Below are 20,608 nucleotides of genomic sequence, written 5' to 3' on the forward strand. Positions count from 1 at the left end.
GGGGGTTAACTTAACTATACTTCACTTTTGCTCGTTTGAAATAAACACTGAATAAATCAATGGATAAGATAACGAGCTAGAGCATTCCAACTTTTCCCCCAATATTCCGGTGTACCAGTATTTCATTTTACTAACGCGTGCAGGGTCTATTTAAACTTTTTGTAAGTTTTTTCTTTCTAATTCTTTTTTAACAGTAAGCTAATAAACGGATCCCACAGACAAAACTGTCAATTGTTGCAACTTTTCATTCTGTATAATCTAGTATTAATTATTAGGCATGCAGGTGTACACAGTTGTGTACTAAGGAACCAATGGTGTGTGTGTGTGTGTGTGTGTGTGTGTGTGTGTGTGTGTGTGTGAGAGAGAGAGTACTTTTTCTTCCATTGTGTCTTGGAGTCTCTTTCAAGGACGGCGTTCGTTTCAGCTGATCTACAATAAAGCCGTGATCAAACCTGTACCATAGATCTCTTCGGTTTACGCTAGCCATACTATGATACTTGCTCTACATCACACTATCGATAGTCCGTTCACTGCTCGAGTTCCATCTGCGCTCATAGTTAGGAATTTTAAATTTTATCTCTCTGATAATGTGCCCATTGAGACTACAGGGTCAAAGCTCGAAGATTTATGCCAATATCAAACGTCTTTTCACAAATGTGAGCTGCCCTTTGAACCATTTAAATGTCCGTACGTTCCTACAATAAGCAGATTATAGCTAATAAGCGGATTCCTTTTAAACGAGCAAATATATCTTTGAGGCTTATCTAAGAATCACCATGATAAGAGATATTGGTAAAATTGTCTTTGAGTACTTTAGAGACCATTCAGTGGACAAACAATATTTCTCCAAACATTGGTGTGGCTAGCGTCGACTTTACGGTTTACAAAAAAAATATTGCTGGTTCTGAAGTCTTTAACATTAAAATTTAGTCAAAATGTGTATCGCCCGAACCAACATTTTTCTTTACTAAATGTCTTTTATTCTTTCTGTATTTCTTGCAGACTTCGTGGAGAAGCCACGTAGAGCTCTTTGCCACCAAAACAATACGCTGTGTTCTAACAATGGGCCTGAACATGACATCTGGTTATTTGCTTTTGGCAGCAGCGGTCCTCCTGTCTTCCAATGCTCTACTTCTCAATGTAACGACGGACGAAGTGGAAATAGGGAAAACAAAAAACGTTTCCTTAGAATGCATCGATAATCATATCCAACCTTACATCTCTGAAGTCCTCATGATTAGAATTCTGAAAAAAGACCTCGTTGGGTGGAGTAGTTTTGCAGAACTTCGTGACAGAGATACAGAAGTAACGCCAAAACGTAAGGATGTACTCGCCACGGCCAACACGTCTTCCATTGCTACAAGTTTTCTTCGGCTCACGTGGCCTGTGGCGACTGACGATATCATTGGCCAATACAGATGTGATGTAATTAGTTTGACTTCCCGGGGGAGTGTCAGCTGGCAAAAAACCCTACCAACCTTGATCTCTCAGAAGAGTGACGTCACATTGATGATCCTAAACAAAATAGTGGAGGAGAACAAAAAGGATTACCTCCAGCAACTGCAATCTCTGAAGGAAACCATTTTGGAAAACGTAACCACCACTGCAGATGAAAACAAAAGACATTGTATGCAGCAAAAAGATGACATTCTACGAAATGTCACTGCGATCGTCGAGTCTCTTGGAGTGAGTTTTGAGGACCAGCTAAAGGTAAGAATCTCTCAGGTAGTATCGTTCCCCACTATTGACGAGTAGACAGTTGCGCAGAAATTGCTTTTTAAGAAATAGTAGATGAAACTGCCACTCACGGGAGCAAAGACCCCCCCCCTTTCCCCCCCCCCCCCCTAGCTTAAAACAATTAGAAAGTAGACAAAGAAACAACTTAACAAATCCCTACGGTAAATGTTTTCTCGTCAATATGTCGTATAATGGTAGCAACTGTTTTTGGGTCCCTTCTTAAAAAATCACGGTCTTATACAGTGCTGGTAAATGTTTTAATTTGCTCATCTCCCTTCCCTTTTGCTCTAAACTAAACAAAAACCAGCTTATAGCTATTAGGAAAGGGCTAGTCCTGATTTCAGTAAAGTCCTATAGGGATTGAAGAAGAGGAAAAAAGAAGAAGAAGAAGAAGAAGAAGAAGAAGAAGAAGAAGAAGAAGAAGAAGAACCAGAACCAGAACCAGAACCAGAACCAGAGCAAGAACAAAAATCAAGAAGAAGAACAAGATCAGCAACAACTACAAAAACAAATACAAAAAGAACAAGAACATAAACAAGAACAAAAACAAAACCAGAACAAGCACAAGATCGAAGAGGAAGAGGGAGGAGGAGGATGAGGAGACTGGGGATGAAAGGGAAGAAGAGGAAGCGGAGGAAGAGGAGTGTGAACAAAAGAAGGAACAAGGTTTCAGAAGGAGCAGAGGGAGAGGAGGAAGTAGAAGAAAAGGAGGAGGAGTACGAGGAGGAGGACGAGGAGAACAAGAATGAGGGTTAAAGGATGGGAGGAAGAAGGGGAGGAGAAAAGAATGAGATTAGAGGAAAAGGAGAAAGAAAAAGAGGAGAAAAGAAGTAAGGGGAAATAACCCATAGCACTGTTGTTGTTTTTTGTGTTATTTGTGGGGTGGGGGGGAGGGGGTGTTAGGTTTTTACTTTTACTAAAACTTTCATAAGCCTTTTGAGTGACGTCACTTTTGCAGGTTCTGAGCAAGACAGTAGACCAGAACAAGAGGGAGTGTCCACACCAAATGCTTTCCCAGAAACGCCAGATCCTGGAGAACGTGGAGGCGATCATGGAGCAGAGCAAACGAGAGTTTATCCAACAGGAAGAACGTATTCTTGGCAACGTCACGGCGACCGCTGAAAAGAACAAAGAAGACTTTGTACGACAGGAAGAACGCATTCTTAGCAACGTCTCGTCGATCGTCGAAAAGAACAAAGAAGAGCTTGTGAAACAGACAACAGAAATTCTTGCTAACGTCACAGCGATCGTCGAGGCCCTAGAAGCGGGTTTTGAGCGCAAGCTGAGTGATATGAAAAGTCAGCTACAACAGGTGAGAATATCATGTTGGTGCTATTGATCTATAAATATAAGGCTATCATAGCTTCGTATTTCCCGCCCAGTCTATGACCGAAAGCATTTTGAACATAAACCTGGACCTGAGACTATGCGACTGATTGATAAACTAGTTGACTGAACACATGTTGAACTAGCTCACTGACGCGCGGTGTTAACATGGTTAATTAACCGAATAAAGAATAAACAACATTCGAATCGACAGAATAAAAAAGAACCCAGACAAAAAGGCAGAGTGATAAAGTGGTATGTTTCTGAGTAAACTTGTTAATGACTAACCGATAAACTGGTCATTGAATGGGTTTTAAATGTCGATATTGGTAAATAACAATCATACCTTCACTAAGGCTTACCTTCACGTCCGACATCTTTTAGTAGCCGAAGCAACTTCACCTGGCTATTTCCGTTTCTGTTCACTGACTGCGTCACGAATCAGGCGATCGTCAATTTTCGGGCATATGGTGTCATGTGTAAAATCTTGAAACCTATTCTCATTTATTTATCTTGGATAGAAATCGAGAAATATGCAATTGAAGGAGGTGGGGTCGCTCGGTTTTACGTAAAATTAGCGAGAAAATGGCCTTGATCATTTGGTAGCTTCCACAGCTGTACTGTGCTTGGAAACGGCAAATTTACATTTTCTGTACCTTTGACTAACGTGTTTCAGTAAAACCCATAAATTAATGGGGGTGGGGGTTAAGGAAATAAAAGGTGCTGAGAAAAAAAGGAAAACAAAACAAAATAAAATAAATATCAAACGAACCCAAAAAAAAGCAGAAAAAAAGAAAGAAAAAAAAAAAAAGAAAAGAATATCAAGATTCGATAAAAATTGTTCACCGGACGGAAAAAATACCAGTTTCTTCGATTTCATTCTTATAACGAGCACCTCATATCACCATGATGCAACACTATTTCTGTCTCTGTTAACTTCTCTTCAGCCGCAATCTTGTGCTGATGTCACGGGCCTGGGTCATCGACCAGTTGTCTCTAACGGCATGGAGGTCGTCTGCGACACCATAACCGACAACGGTGGCTGGATTGTGATTCAGGTGAGATAATCATTATAGACCTAATAATTCAGTCTTATACAATACATGTAAGATCATCATTATTGAACTAATTCAGTTTTATACAACACAGGTTGAATCAACGCTATGTTAATAATTTCTTCCGATATAACACAGTTCAAATCAACATTATATAACTAAATTTGGCTGGTATGATACAGCTGAGATCATCATTGTAAACCTAATTCAGACTGATTCAATACGCTTTGAATCAACTTTAGGCAGTGGCGTCCAAAAGAAACTTGAAAATGCAATGACTAAATCACAGGGGTAAAGCCTTGCACTACCCACTCGTGCAGTATACCAATTTAAAGTTGCATAAATTCTGCATCATCAGACACAATACTGTAATATTCCATCTATGTTGAGAGTCGCCCGAGGTATGATCACCTACAATTGACTTTAAAAAATAGAATTCGAAATCGAAGAAACATAAAAGTGTGTTCGCGCTTGTAATGAAGGGCCTTAACAATGGTGGAATGAACATGTATTAAATTTCAAATGAATCGAGAATATTATTGTCTCTTTAAAGAAGTGCATCCTCTCATATTTTCAAACAGATTGGAAAACATAGCAGTTACAAATACATTGTACCATGCAAAAACCTGTCCTTAACATTTCATGTGCAAATTAGTATTTGTGTAAGTGCCATTGATTTCGTGTAGACCACGAAATCATTTTTATTGCACATGGACTGTGTTTGTTGGATTTTGAACGTAATCATCTGTCAGTGAGGAACAGAGGCCATGGGAGTGCCATGGTTTTCTGTTGTCTAGGGTGGAATGGACAAAACCAGCCTCGTGACTCGTGAGTATCGGATGGCTTGATTTGGTGGACTACATCACACTAGTGCTTGAACGTTATGTCTTACCCTTATTTTCGTCTTGGCTTCATTCAAGTAAACATCTCGATGCATGAAAAAGCACTTTCTCACAAGGCCAGTGCCACTAGACAATTTTTGGGAAAAGTATCAACGTTGGAGTGATCACCAGTAATAGCCACGTTATGAATCCTACATGTACCAGCTGCTGAAAAAGCGACTTTGCTCCCTATTCAGACTCTTTGATTACAACTCTCTTTGACATTTGGGATGAACTTACAGAAAATAATGTCCAAAATTTTAGAGAGTACGTGCCCAAAGGGTTCGTGCTCTACACATAACCAAAAACTCCTAAACAAAATAATAATGAGCACATATTAAGTTTCAAGTTTTGCGTGGTATTTGTGATTGATCTGTATTCCAATCTATTTTAAACTGTGGTAATAAAACATTGTTTATTGCAGAGACAGAATTATCCTTTCATTTGATATGAAATGTACAGGCTGATCCCCCCCCCAAAAAAAAACCCAAAAAAAAACACAACTTTTTCTGAATATCTCGCAAAAAAAAAATGGAATAGAATGTTGTAATTGGGAACAGATATAATTCATTCAGAACAAATTTGTTTGACATAAATTCATAAAGAAGAAACTTGTTTTCGAAAACCTAAATGGATTTTAAAAATAAGAACCCCATATACACGTAAAATGCGCCAATTTAAAATATCTTGTAATTTAAGGAGAGATGAAATGACTGGTTTGTTTTTTCCCTTTCTTTTCTTTTTACAATCTTATCTTTCCATTCCTGTAACGTTTAAACAGTAATATTATTCTTTTCTCTTACAGAGTTCTAGAAATTCTTTTTTTAAATTCTGAAATTCCGAGAACTAGTGCTCTATATGTCCTCCTGTAGACTCATCACATTTTAACGCGTCGTTCGTAGTGCTCAGTGGTGGCCAAACACAAAGATCCACCCAACCATGAGTACCCAAAGCTACACACACTGTACACCTTACAGTATGGAGCTGTTTCCAGAGACAGTAGGGTGGCTGGTGAGGTTGCCTAAACAGGCATTTGTGGAGTTAACATATCCTGAAATGTGAATAATAATATGGGCTTTGCCAGGGAATCAAACGTCAAAGAGGAATATTCATGCTTTTCAAGACCATAGAGGAATCATGTACATATTGCTATCTTGTGATTCATGTCAGCTTCGTGAAAAGGAAAATGGTACAGTCGTAGATGAAGATCTGCCTTGAAAATGCGGACCGTTGATAGGTAAGAAAGTCTTTGCTGCAGACATCCAGGGGCGGTTTGTTAACTGGGCAAGACCGGCGGTGCCTGTTAAATTTTTGTCAGCTCTACTGTTGACAAGAGATTTATTGCTGATAATGATTTTCATTCAGTTTTAAGTAAATCCGAATAAACATGTATCAACATTCAAAAAGCACCTTGCCGATTTGAAAGCGTTCAAATAGACAAGTGGGATTCATTGCTGTTTTGTTGCGACAGACCCTCATTCCTACACCTTTGTTTATCGCACCAGCTCGTAACTTTAAATCGTCTCCCGTCAAGCCGTCACGTCGCGGAACTTCGTACGAGGACAAACAAACGCGGCGGGTACAGCGATGAAACAATCCACTGGACAAATCCATCGACTGCCCTGAGACTACTGAGAGCGAATATAATATCATCCCTTGATTGCCAAATTGGCCTCCGTGTTGCATGCAAAATCAGTAATGAGACTGTCTTTAGTCTTGAGCAGCACAGACACATGAAATATTTTATCAGCTCAATACATGTACTTATCATCCAGCCTTTCTCTACTATCATCAGATCATTTATTGTCAGCATGGCACTAATTGTTTTTGTTTATTGAATTTTTAGCCACCTATAGTTCATGTTTGGTGACCAGTCATTGCTTTCTGCCCTCTAATAACGTACCTGGCCCATATGAGTCTAGCCGGCGAAAAGAGGAATCGTCTAGTGAAGACATATAAGGAGAATTATGACGAGGAGCGATAGGCTCTCTGCTGTCAGTCTGGGCCGAAAACAATGGGCCTACCCCCTCCTTTCCCTCCCCTTATCCACCGTCACCCCAGCTAGACACCAAGTTCTATAATTAGCATTTGACACACTTCCCCACTTTGTTACCACAATGTTCTGAAAACTGAGAAGTGTGATGAAGAACGTTTGATTACATAATGATGGAAAACTGTTGTGTGCTAACTTTGTCCAGCTTTGTGTAGTATCTGATTGTAGACTTAATCTGCATGGGACAACGTCATTGGTACAGTATCAATTGACTTTTTGCCATCATACAGTACTGTTCTTTTTATTACGAATTTACAGGTCGAGTGCACGTCGATATTGTGTGTGGGTGTGTACAAACTTAGTAGAAAGTAAAAGTCTTTGGTTAAAGTACCGGAGACCATGACCAGCAGTCCATTGCGCTTCTCACTTTCAGTTTGTTTTCTAGCATAGACTCGAGTAGTGTTTCTTTTTCTATGCCGTTCAAGTCAGTTTCTATTAACTCAGTAACTTCCATCATACATTAATCACAATATTGTTTCTTGACACTACAATAATTATTTCAGCTCTTTCACATTATATTAAAATGTTTACAGTGATGTGTGTGTGAATGGGGGAGGGGGTGGGGATGGTGAAAGTAGGGGTATAAAATGAGGAGAGAGAGAGAGAGAGAGAGAGAGAGAGAGAGAGAGAGAGAGAGAGAGAGAGAGAGGGAGAGAGAGAGAGAGAGAAAGAGAGAGAATGTGTTTGTGTGTGTGTGTGTGTGTGTGTGTGTGTGTGTGTGTGTGTGTGTGTGTGTGTGTGTGTGTGTGTGTGTGTGTGTGTGTGTGTGTGTATTGTGAAGGAAGGGGGTGGGGGAAGGAAGAGAGAGTCTATGTGAATGATGGCCGGTCAGTTCTATAAACCACGAGCCGCCACTGCAGACATCATCTACGGACAGACGTCTCATGGGGCTCATCTTCCGAATTCTGCACCCTTTAAAGGAGGTGCAAAGGTGTGTGTTTGATCTGAAGTAGTCGTTTTGTCTGGGAATTTTTCGTTCTGATTCTCTACAGGTCCTAACTGATGGACCATTCCCACCCTTGACATCAAAGAAGGTCATAAGGGCACCTTAACATTGTTAACGTATCTTGTGCAAAACTTACGAAATGAGCTGGAGGTGAGAAATGATAAATACAAAAAGCTCGTTACTAATCTTAACCATGATCTTAACAGGCAAAGGAAACTTGAGAAACTATCAGCAAACTTCTGTTTTCCTGTTAGTCTACTGTAGCTTGCAATGTGGCGCGATCGTTGGGACTTTTAATGGTAGACCTAATGCAAACTAGTGCTTTATGCTACAAAAATGGGGGCATAGCTGAAAATGAGTTGTTTTTTACGCTCTAAGTAGAGCAAAACTATTCTGTGGAATTATCTAAATGGGTGTCAGACAAATTTCCCTTGACTTTCAAATGTTGAGTACAAATTTGAAACGCAAGACTTCAGTGTTGAGGAGAATATTTACAAAAAAAGTTGTATTGTTGTTGTTTTTTTTAATCACCCTGTATATCCATTTTATCAGTAATGACGCCCTTCAATACAACACACTTTTACGTTTCTTTGATTCTGCATAATTTTGCCAAGTCTGGTTTTTTTAAGGTCAGTTTTCAGTGACCATATCTCAGGCGACTCTTAACCTAGATGAAATATTAAGGTGTCAGATTATGCAGAATTTATTTAAATAAATATGCTGCATGAGTGGGTAATGCAAGGCTCTAACACGATGATTGGGTGATTTTCAAGTTTCTATTGAACGCCACTGTATAGCAAATTAACAACTGCTGAAATACAGGTAAAATCAACATTATAATCTTGTCTGATATCGCGCCGGTGACATCAACATTATAAAAACTATTTCAAGTTGATGCAATTCAATTAAGGTCAAAATTATATAACTAATATAGGATGATACAATGCAGGTGAAATCAACATTATTTAACTAGTTCAGGTGGATACAGTAAAGGTGATATCAACATTATATCATGCTGATCCAAAACATGGGAAATGTATATCATTATACGCCGCTACATGCTGATACAAAAGACCGGAATACTCGATTTGTTCAGTGACTTTCCAAGCCGTTAATAATATGTGCAGTGCGAGGTGTTACCTTTGCAAGGACACATTATATCGTTGTTATTTCTAAAAGTTTTTGCGTTTGATGAATGCTTTAAAAACAAACAAATGTGTCATACCCTTAAGTACATAAGATACTCCCATGACACACTGGAATTTCCGTACGTTAGCTCCAAATTCACAACCCCATCAAACAAGTGAGAATCCAGACAAAATGTATAATTTAATCTAAGAAAGCACTTTGTAATCAATAACAGTTTAGGGTTATTTTAACAGTTTGAATGAACCACGGATTAACAAGGTTTTTTACGCAGTGTGATTTAACGTGATACTTCATTACGAAATGCCCCACTAACTGGCGTAAATTTCGTTTATGTTTACAGAGACGTGCTTCAGCGGACGTAGATTTTTTTCGTGGTTGGGCAGACTACAAGAACGGATTCGGCGACCGGACTGGCAATTTCTGGTTTGGGTTGGAGAAAATCCACCAGCTGACAAATCAGGTACTTTGCTTTTACTTCAAAACAATGCATGATCAAACTATACACCAGCGCTTTGCACCGTTGTTGTTGTCAATGTTGATGACCTTGTTGCTGTAGTTATCATCTATCGTGATATTAGGTGGGTTTATCCTCTTTGGTAATACCACACTTATTATTGATTATAGTATTATAAACAGTTACGTAGTCACAGAATACGTTTTTCGGGGATCACTATTTAGCTGACTCTGTCACATCACAGATGAACGTTAAATTATAGATATCTTGTCTTAAAACCTTGTTGTATCTGGAAGTTACTTAAACCCCATACGCTGTCTTAGAAAACGTAGAAGTGGTTGCTTAATGTGTTATTGGTAATATTGCTATGATTATCATCATTATTGTTACTACATTTATTGTTGTTGCTGTTGCTTTTCGTTTACATTTACATTTTCAATTCATTTCTCAATCTTTTGAGACAGAGGAGAGCATCCAGTGTTGCTGAATTTTAGTCTCTGTAAGTCACAGACTGCTGTTTGTATAGAGCCATACACATCTACCCGTTTTCTACATTTGATAGGGAATGGCTTCTTTGTGGTTTTCTGTTCCGCTTTATCTCCGTTTTTATTTTTCTTTGGGGTATTTTTTGCCAGATTGGCTACTACACTTACCGTAGGACTGTTCGATAGCCGAGCACATGTTACCATCAAGGACACCCGTCTGAAAAACGGCTGTTTTGTCTGTTTTGAAACTTTGTGTATGTGTGTGATTGGTGTTTTAATTTTACTCTCGTTCTAATCACCAGGGGAAATACGAGCTCAGGATAGACATGAAATACAAAGGGAAAGACTACCACGCCACCTATAACAACTTTTTACTTCACGGAGAATCTGAAAATTACAAACTTCAGATATCCGGATTTTCGGGTAATGTACAGGACAACATGAAGTATAACAATGGCGCACGTTTCTCAACCAAAGACCGTGATTCAAACAATTGCGCCAAAAATGACCTCGGAGCTTAGTGGTACAAAAATTGCACTTGGGTGAACCTCAACGGAGCATGGGGAAGCACAGAGAACGAGAAGGGCTTGATCTGGGAAAGCGTAACGGGACATTCAAAGTCGGTCACCTTTAGCGAAATGAAGATTCGACCAGTTGCCAAGTGATAACTTCCGAACTCCTGCCACTCCATCTCTTCCTTTTGTAATGCAAGCGTATGTTTTGCTTGTGTGTTTGTATTTGTGCTTGGACTTTTGCTTTGTTATATTCGTTTTTCATACGACTTTTACTGGTTTTGTTTCGCTTTGTTTTATTTTGTTTTGTTTGAGGGAAAAGGAAACTCACCGATAGTAGAACGTCAGAAAGTTTAGATTTAGAATACTTTATTTGTTTCACACAAGTTAAGGAACAATACAAAAGCGAGACGATCATACTGAAACATATAATGTGTAACCCCACCCCCCCCCCCCTTTCCTGGATCCTATACTTTTTATAATATATTCCAAATTTCTATTTCTTGTCCTATCACACACAGTCACACTCGTAAACTTTCACAAACATTGTACTGGTACCTTATTGCACACACACACACACATACACACACACACACACACACACACACACACACACACACACACACACGCATACACACACACACACGTACACACACACACACACACACACACACGCACACACACACACACACACACACACATACAAGCGCGCGCGCACATACACTAACACACGCACAAGCGCGCACTCACACTCACCGACACACAGACACACACACACACACACACACACACACACACACACACACACACACACACACACACACACACACACACACACACACACACACACATTGCCGACGTCTGTGGTTTTGCAGTTAGGCGCTTCGACGTCACACGCAGAGGATATTGTTGTTGTTGTTTTTTTTGGGTTTTTTTCTTTATCGAATTTCTCCATCTGTGCTGGGATGCCGTGTTCCCCTCAGCCCTAATAGCCTTGCAGAAGTAATCAAAGCGGCCCACCTTCTTAATGATCTAAAGTAGTTCGAAAGGGGCATAAAGCATTCACAATATACATTCTTGTATAATATACAGAAAAACGTACCTGCCTACACAAGTATTTACTTGCAATTATGCTATTGCACGAAAAAGCACGTAATATACATACCAGTACATACTCTCACACATAGACCCATACATACATGTAATTATATTTCACCTGTAGCATTCACATATAATGTTTCCCCCTTTTACATTGCCACATTGTACAGCTTCAAGTGCAATGAAAGACGGGGACACTTTTTCTCTATGATTAAAGTTACGCACTTTGGCATCAGGCATTAAAGATTTTGTTTTGATCACAGAAGCAGATAAAACCTCAAGCTTTACTTTCGATATAAAACGTATATAACGTAAAAATGAAAGTAATCAGTATGATGATATTTACAGTCTGAACGTCTCGGGGTTCCCAGCTACACGTCTGTACCTCACGATATCAATACTTGTAGTTAGTGTTCGGATGTGAAACTCACCTGCAAATGTGCAAATGGTTTGTTAATAAAAATGTAATTCATTGTTGTGTAATATGTATTATAGTATTCTGTCCGTTGGCTCATCTAGGCTTGAACTGATTTATGTTTGGAGGTATAATTTCTTAACTTTACATGTGTACAAAAAGAGATGCATGAGAAAAAACTACAATAAACTTCAGTATGTTGCATGTAAGATATTCTTTAGTTTTTGGGTGCTTCTTTTTAAATTTGTAAATATGTTGCTCCGTAGAGTTTGGTATTGTTGTTTTATTCACGGCATACACTTGCTCCCATGTGTATTCCTTAAACGCTCGAACGTGCAAATAGTTTGTTAATAAATTCTTGGTATTTTTGTTCTTATGTAATATGTGTTTGATTCTATACAACTTTGTATCATATAGGCATGAACTGATTTGTGTGTGGAAGTATAGTTTCTCAACTTTACATTATACAGGAAGAGGTCAGTGAGCAAAACCTATAATAAACATGAGCATGTCACCTGAAGGGTGTTCTTTAGTTCTTTTTTTTGTGTTTTTTTTTTAATTTCTAAAAAAAAATGTTCTGTGTGTGACGACGAGCAGTTTGTTATTGTGTCGTTTTGTTCAAGGAACACACTTGCTCCCTAGTGTTCGATTTAGATCTTTATGAAACACTCGAGATTAGTCCACAGTGAGTTGCTTCTGTTCTCACGGACAGTCTTCAACCACTGACTACTATAGGCACGTTGTACGATAATCTCCGGTTCCAAGTTGCCGTCTTGCTTTCGAAATTTCAATTACGAGTACAAGAAAGCAGAGATCCCATCATCTTGAAACATTACTGTGGTAGATTAGAGAAAGAGAAGGCAAACGCAGAAATATTTATGCTGAGATTTTCATCTGCAATTCTGCACTTTCCTTTTATTTTCTCAAATAGGGTTTAAAATGTTATCCCCATTTGATTCTGGCAATGTCGAAACACAATTAATTCTAACGGGATGTGCTTCATCCACTAAATCTCGTGATTAACTATTTTTTCATGTGTGTTTGTGTGTGTTTGTGTGTGTACGTATGTGTTTGTGTGTGTGTGTGCGTGTGTGTTTATGTGTGTGTGTGTGTGTGTGTTTGTGTGTGTGTGTGTGTGTGTGTGTGTGTGTGTGTGCATAATATCATATTATTATGGATATACTGTCTGTAACAGCAGAGAGCGTAACCAGTGAATCTACACAGCAGTTGCATAAATTATTCGAGCCAGAGTTAACAAGCAGGCAAGGGGCGAGGAAAGAATCAATGACCTGTGTCCTTGGTCAAGGCCTGGGGAGTCTGGGAGCGTTTCCCCGTGGACTGCTCGTTCTCCTGGAGGAAGAGCTGGCACTGTCCCGCTGACCATAGGCTGACCGCGGGCTGACCACAGCATTTGCCACCTGGTCCTGGTTCCAGTGCTCTGGCTTACTCTGGCCCACCTGGCTCACAGCCCTGCAGGAGATGCTGGGTGATTGGTTGTTTGTTGGTTTCTCTCTCTCTCTCTCTCTCTCTCTCTCTCTCTCTCTCTCTCTCTCTCTCTCTCTCTCTCTCTCTCTCTCTCTCTCTGTCTCTCTCTCTCTCTCTCTCTCTCTCTCTCTCTCTCTCTCTCTCTCTCTCTCTCTCTCTCTCTCTCTCTCTCTCTCTCTCTCTCTCTCTCTTAGGGGAGGGGGGGGGGGGATTTAGCGTTACAACTAAGAACTACACGAAACTGCAAAACACGCTTTTGCTCGTCTGTCCCATTAAAATGTTGTTCACATGTAAATATTGTGTGTGTTCAAACTGGACAAGGGTGATAAATATATCTATGACGGGATCCGCCATATCAAGCCACCCCACAATCTTACTCCCAACTGAAAATGTTTTAACGCTCAAGCAAAAACAATATAAATGTCACGAAAGCTTGTTCGTTTCAACCCTCTTTCTCGCTCGCTCTCTCTCTCTCTCTCTCTTTCTCTTTCTCCACTCTTATGCAGTAGAAGGGGTAAAATAAAGAGGTTCCTGTAGATAGGCCTGTTTAAATTAAATGGTGTTTCAACTTTTTCTTGAATATATTCAAAGACCTGGCTTCTCTGATGTTTTGGGATAATTGGTTCAAGGCTTGAGCCCGGTTTAAAAAAAAGGAGCATCAGCCATATAATAATCATAACTAACGTGTAGTTGGTTTAATTAATGAAACTTTTTGTTGTTGTCTAAAGCTGATCTTAGTTGTGGAGTGTATGAACTGCACTGAATACCCATGTTTCTCGGGACTTTATTTAGTTTAAAATAAGTTGAACATTATAATAAGATAAAAGTATTCTTTAGCCCTTCTTTCGGAACTCACTTCACCTACTACCATAAGCTTGTATCGTAATGTCTAAGACAGAGCACTCCTGGCACAATTTGGGTCAAAATGGAGCGCACCAATTGACTCTATTTGAAACCAAATGAAGGGCTAAGAAGAGGGAACAGTTGCGGGAGCATTGGACTATTACAGCAAGACTTGGTGTTTTGCCTTTCATTTGTGGTGCACACCAGAACAGCGAAGTTTGTTGGTTTTTTGTGGGTCTTTTTTAATTTTGAGAGAGAGAGGGGGGGGAGAGAGAGAGAGAGAGAGAGAGAGAGAGGGAGAGAGAGGGAGAGAGAGAGAGAAATAAAGAGAGAGAGCGAGAGAGCGAGCAAAGAGTAGCGGCGCATGACAGTGCCTAGTCTAGATTATAATTGGTCGCTTTTCTAGCACAAGGGAGTTATCCCGAAAAGTGCTGTTTCGAGAAAATCACAAGTTAACTTCTTGGACCCTTGTTCAGTTTCTTTAAGAGACGAGGATAGTTTTCTCAATGACCTAACAATATATACACCAATGAAACTAAACTTCTCCTATAGGTAGGGAAATGCCCACTTTTGGTGTAATTCAAGATTTCAGGAACCCCCAAAATCTGGGTTAGCCCGCTTGTCCTTAAAAGCGACCAATTGAAGTCTGTGCCTACTATGCACATCCGACGTTTCCACAACTTTCCGGGCTATAATTTTCTGTGTTGCCATGTCCTCATGCACGAGAGATGTTTATTAAACTTATTTCAGAATTTAGGGCTGAATTTGACTTTTGCCAATTGGAACACTCGTGGTCGTTATAATGGGGAGTTTGATTGATTGTTTTACACACTGAGAACGTGCTGTTTTGAGATATTTTGAAAAATACAGTACTTCCTTATTCCAGAAAATTTTTCAGTTCTGTTTTTATAAAATCTGAAACTTTAAAAGGGAAGGACAGGCAGCAGCATGAAAGTTATGAAATATGCACATTCATATTTCTAATGTGTGTATAAAGGTTTGGAATGTGCCGCAACGTAGCCTTTGGTCTGCCTCTGATCGGACACATTACGTGTCCACTGCGTCTGTCTTCAAAGAGTTAACAACGGTGAAAAAAGGCAGAAGAAACAAACGTCCCAATGAGAAAGACGTAGGGCCTGTTCGTGACACCCCCCCCCCCACCACAAATGCCCACAGTTGTGTGTACAGAGATGAAGAGAGAAATAAGAAAACCCTGAGTATGTTGTCTACAGAAAGGAAATTAGCGTGGGAGATGTTTGAGTGATTTATTGACTGGCGTTAGGCAATAGTCCAGATCATGTGACGCTATTCTCTAAAACTCTTTCCCTTTGTAAGGCTGACCTTTGACTTCACACTCCTCTTGAGAACCTGTTCAATGACGAGACCGGGAGACGAGCTTATCCCTTCTCCAAATTGTGCAAATATGTCTATGATGAAGCCTCTAGTCAACGGTTACGTCATGAGCAATACAATACAGTGAGAATTATCATCTGCAGTATTATAGGATAGACAGCTCAGGTTTTTTCGTGTGAGTGGTTAGACTAGGACGATTTTTCCATACAAGCAACAAAAGAAACAATACCCTAACCCCCTTCCCCCCAAAAAAAAACCCAGCCCCACCTCAACGTTAGTTCAGCACCAACCAAACTTCCACACCCAGCTCCAACCCTTCCCCCCCCCCCCCGTTTACACGCACACACACACACACACACACACACACACACACACACACACACACACACACATACACACACACATACACACATCATACACACACACACACACACACACACACATACACACATACACACACATTCCCACTCACACACACACACACACACACACACACACACACACACACACACACACACACACACACACACACACACACACACACTCACACAAATTCCCCACTGCATCATCCAAATCAATAAAACTCTCAAACTTTTCTCACGCGAAAGCCCTCTCTGTAGACAACGTACCCAGCTTGTTATTTTTTTCTCTCTTCGTCTGTATACACATGCTGCCATCCAAATGTGGGGGGTTGGAGGATGTCACGAACAGTTCCTGCGTATTTCCCATTATGACGTTCTTTTTTCTACTTTTGTCTTTAAACAACCAATTACTACAACCACCACGGGAGTTCCAATCGAGAAAACCCCATTTTAGCCCTAGATTTAAACCTACAAGGCTGCGAGAAGTATTGGAGGGCATGCCATGCCTGAGGATCATGCTGCAGTGTATCCCTTTGCACTGTGGTGTTCTGAGAAACGAACAGGTGGACAGGATGGCAAAACTAGGTGCTCAAAAAGAGAACCAGACAACAGCATCAACTACACAGAAATGAAGACTCTTATAAATACACTAGAACAAATGATTATCTTCATACTTAGAACACAACACACATGATTCAGACAACACACGTACAGATGGTTTAACCCTCTCCGTACACCCTGGTACTTCTCGTACGAAGATCTCTTTGAAACTTTCAGTATTTCTCAAGGTCATTTTGACAGACTGCTATGCAAATCGTACGGATCGGATTAACGAGTAAACTTCCTCTTTGGAAAGTGGGGCACAGAGTTACCCACGTCGTATGGATACGATAGTAAAACACGACGTATGAATAGGGTTAAACTACTGCAGTCCCCAAAATGCCAGCGTAGAGAATCAGACCAAACTGTGGAACACATTTTTCAGCAGTGCAAGGCACGCTGGTATCTGAGACAGGAAACATGGCCAACCATATCGACACCATAAGACAAGCTGTACGGGTAGACAAAAAAACTAAGCAGGACGGCCCAGATGGCTTATACTTATGATAGATACCGGACTTCAAGTGTGATGCAGTCGGGAAGAAGAGGAAGCGCCCTAAATTCTTATAACAATTTAAGCATCTTTCGTTCATGACGACATGGAGACCTATATAATTAATAGCCCTGACAGTTGTGGAGACGTCGGGTATGCGTAGTAGGAATGGACTTCAATTATTACAATCTTGACTGGGCACTGTCATAGCGTCACGCTCTGCTCTTTATTTTAAAAAATGCTGTTCTGGTGTGCACCCCAGACGAGCAAATGAAGGGCAAAACACAAGCCTCTTCCCTCTTTAGCCTTCAGTTGGTTCCAAATAGAGTCAAATGATGCGATCCGCAGTGAATAAGAATTATGCCAGGAATACCCGTCTTGACTATCATGATACAAGTCTATTGTGGTAGCTGAAGTCTGTTCCTAATAGAGAGCTAAAATACAGAGTATACTCTTACTTCACAATGTACACCTTCCCTTGAACTCGAACTAAAAATCACGGGAATATCATACGTGTGCTCACAAACTAAAATCTGCTTATGACCAAACTAGTTTCATTGAACGAACTACCCGTTATAATAATATCATGTTTCAGCGTTCGTTCTTTTATCTCAGGCCCAATTACCACACAGCAACAGGGAAGCCAGGTCTTTGAAAACAGGGGGATTTAGAAAAAAACTGCAACTTTTATCTGAATATCTCGGAGAAAAAAATTGTCCTAGAATGTTGCAGTTTGGAACTGAAGAAATTCATTTAAAAGAACTTTTTAAGATATAAAATTCATTACCAAGAAACTTCTTTTCGAAAACGGAAAGAGATAAAAACAACCCATAAACGCATCATGCACCAATTACGTGTATTTTAAAAATATTCTAAGGAAAGACATGAAACGATTGTTTTTTTTTTTTTTTTGGTTCTTTTTCTCTTTTCTTTTCTTTTTTTCCTCTCTGCAACATGTAAATATTTTTTTTTTCTAACAGAGTTTAAAAAATTAACATTTCTATTCTGGAAAATCTAGAACTAGTACTCTCTAGATCTAGATCTACACGTCATTGTCTTCCTTTGGACTCGACACATTAAATGTATCGCGTCGTACATAATGTTCAGTGTCGACCATAGATGAACACTATAGTTTAAAAGGAGATAACTCTATGGTGTCGACCAAACGCAAGGATCCGCCGAACAATGTGTGCTTTTAGCCACACACAATATACAGCTTCCAGTATGGTATGGCTTCTGGAGACAAAATCGGGGTGGGGGGGGGGGTACCAAGGAGGCAGAATATTATTCATTAGAGTTTCCATAATTGTATCCTTATAGATGAAAATGGGCTTTGCCACCACTGAATTCTGCACCCTGGTGATGTTTGAAGGGGTGCGAATGGTGCGTTTTATGTGGAGATTTTTAGTTCTTATTCTCAATAGATGCAGACTGACAGAACTTCTCTACCCATGGCATCAAATAACGCCTTGAGAGCACATCAGCATCATTTCCATACCTTGTGCAAAAACTTATGAAATGTCAGAGATGAAAAATGGTGATGAATGCTCAATGCAAAAAGATCTCTCAGCAGGCAAGGGGAACTTGGGAAAAACAATATTATCATCACTGCAAACTTCTGTTGGCTTGTTAGACTGTTGTACCTTTTGATATGGCGCGATCGTTGCGATTTTTAGCGGTTGGCCTAATGCGAACCGGTTTGCCATATTGTTACAAAAATGGGGGCAAGGTTAAAACTAGGTTGTTGTTTTTTTATGTACCATAAAGCCAAACCCTTTCTATGAAATTATCTTAAATGAATCTCAGACAATTTCCTTTTGACTTCCAAATATTGTCTTCAAATTTGAAACGAAAAACTTCTATCTGAAAGAAAATATTAACAACTAAATTGTCAACGTTTTTGGTTGTTTTGTTTTTTTAGATTACATGGTATATTCAAGAAAAAGTTGAGGCACCATTTATTACACTGGCACAACTATAGAATTACCATTTGGCTGCTACTTCTGCATGCCGCGTGAAAGAGAGAGACTGAGAGAGAGAGATAGGGGGGGGGGGTGGTGTTGAGAAGGTAGAGAGACTGCTAGATCACTGTGATACCTCTGAATACTTCTATTATCGTATTTGAATCGTTTACAAGTAATTCAAAACAATGCCGCCAGACTGATAACAAGATCTAAAAAACGAGACCATGTCACTCCATTATTAAAAGAACTGCATTGGCTCCCTGTAAAAGAACGAATAATATTTAAAATCTGCGTCATGTGTTTCAAATGTGTAAATAAAACTGCTCCTTTTTATCTACAAGAACTTATCAGTATATATAAACCAGGGAGAAACCTAAGATCATCAAACGATGACACCCTACTTGTGACACCTGTAAAATCATACAAATCATATGGAGAGGGATCTTTCTCATATCTTGGTCCATTTATGTGGAACAGATTACACATGAAACTAAGACAAATAAGAACACTTGATAGCTTCAAAAGACATCTTAAACATTTTCTGTTCCTACAGGCCTATCCTTCATAAGCTTTTAACGTTATCTCTCATTATATTTGTTCTGTTCCTATGTCTAGATGAAAATAGTCTGTGTGTGTGTGTGTATGTGTGTGTGTGTGTGTGTGTGTGTGTGTGTGTGTGTGTGTGTGTGTGTGTGCATTAATGTATATTGCATGAGAAGAAAGGAAGTAGTAAGAAAGGTTTTTGAAAAATGGGTATTCCAATGTGAAGCGCATTGAGCTACTTTTTTGGAAATGCGCTATATAAATGTTATATATTATTATCATATATATTATTATTATTTTGTATTAAAGATGCTCTGTTTGGTAGCCTGAAATTTTATGCTATAATATTACCTTTTTTCTTGGAATTGAACGATTGTTCACCGTATTTCTATTTGATCCATTCTCTTAAAAAATATTTAAAGAATAGTTTCTATACATACCTATCATTTCCTATATCACTGTGTTCACGTACCTACTTACATTGATGTGCAAGTTTGTGTCATTGAATGTGCCTGTGTGCGCGTATACTGCGCGTTTTGTTTTGCATTTTGCCATTGTAGACTTGAAAAACACATTGGGCCTTGCAAATTAGATCTAAATGACACCCAGTGACCTGTCAACTGTCTACAGAGTGTGTCAACTGGTGTCTGTAGAGTAATGATTGTACGTTTTGGACTGATTTTGATTTGCTCGTTTGACACTACTCAGTTTGATTCCCTCCTTTGATTCTCTGGTTTGATTAACCAGTTTGAACATATTGAATTAAGTGCCTCAGTCGATGTGCCAGCAGGGTCGAAGCAGGAAACCTCTCACGACATTTACGTAGTTTTTGTTTTGGCGCTAAAACATTTTCA

At 39.6% G+C, this 20,608-nt stretch overlaps 1 protein-coding gene across 1 annotated transcript; it reads left to right on the forward strand.

The window, feature by feature from the left end:
• The first annotated feature begins 1,062 nt into the window (after positions 1-1,062).
• On the forward strand, positions 1,063-10,607 carry LOC101863458 (angiopoietin-2-like). The gene is made up of 5 exons (XM_013086436.1): positions 1,063-1,710; positions 2,696-3,049; positions 4,011-4,121; positions 9,488-9,607; positions 10,389-10,607. The coding sequence occupies exons 1-5, from the start codon at positions 1,063-1,065 to the stop codon at positions 10,605-10,607; spliced, it is 1,452 nt and encodes a 483-aa protein (XP_012941890.1).
• The last annotated feature ends 10,001 nt before the right edge of the window (positions 10,608-20,608 follow it).

The sequence above is a fragment of the Aplysia californica genome, unplaced genomic scaffold (genome assembly GCF_000002075.1).
Source record: "Aplysia californica isolate F4 #8 unplaced genomic scaffold, AplCal3.0 scaffold00468, whole genome shotgun sequence".
NCBI lineage: Eukaryota > Metazoa > Mollusca > Gastropoda > Aplysiida > Aplysiidae > Aplysia > Aplysia californica.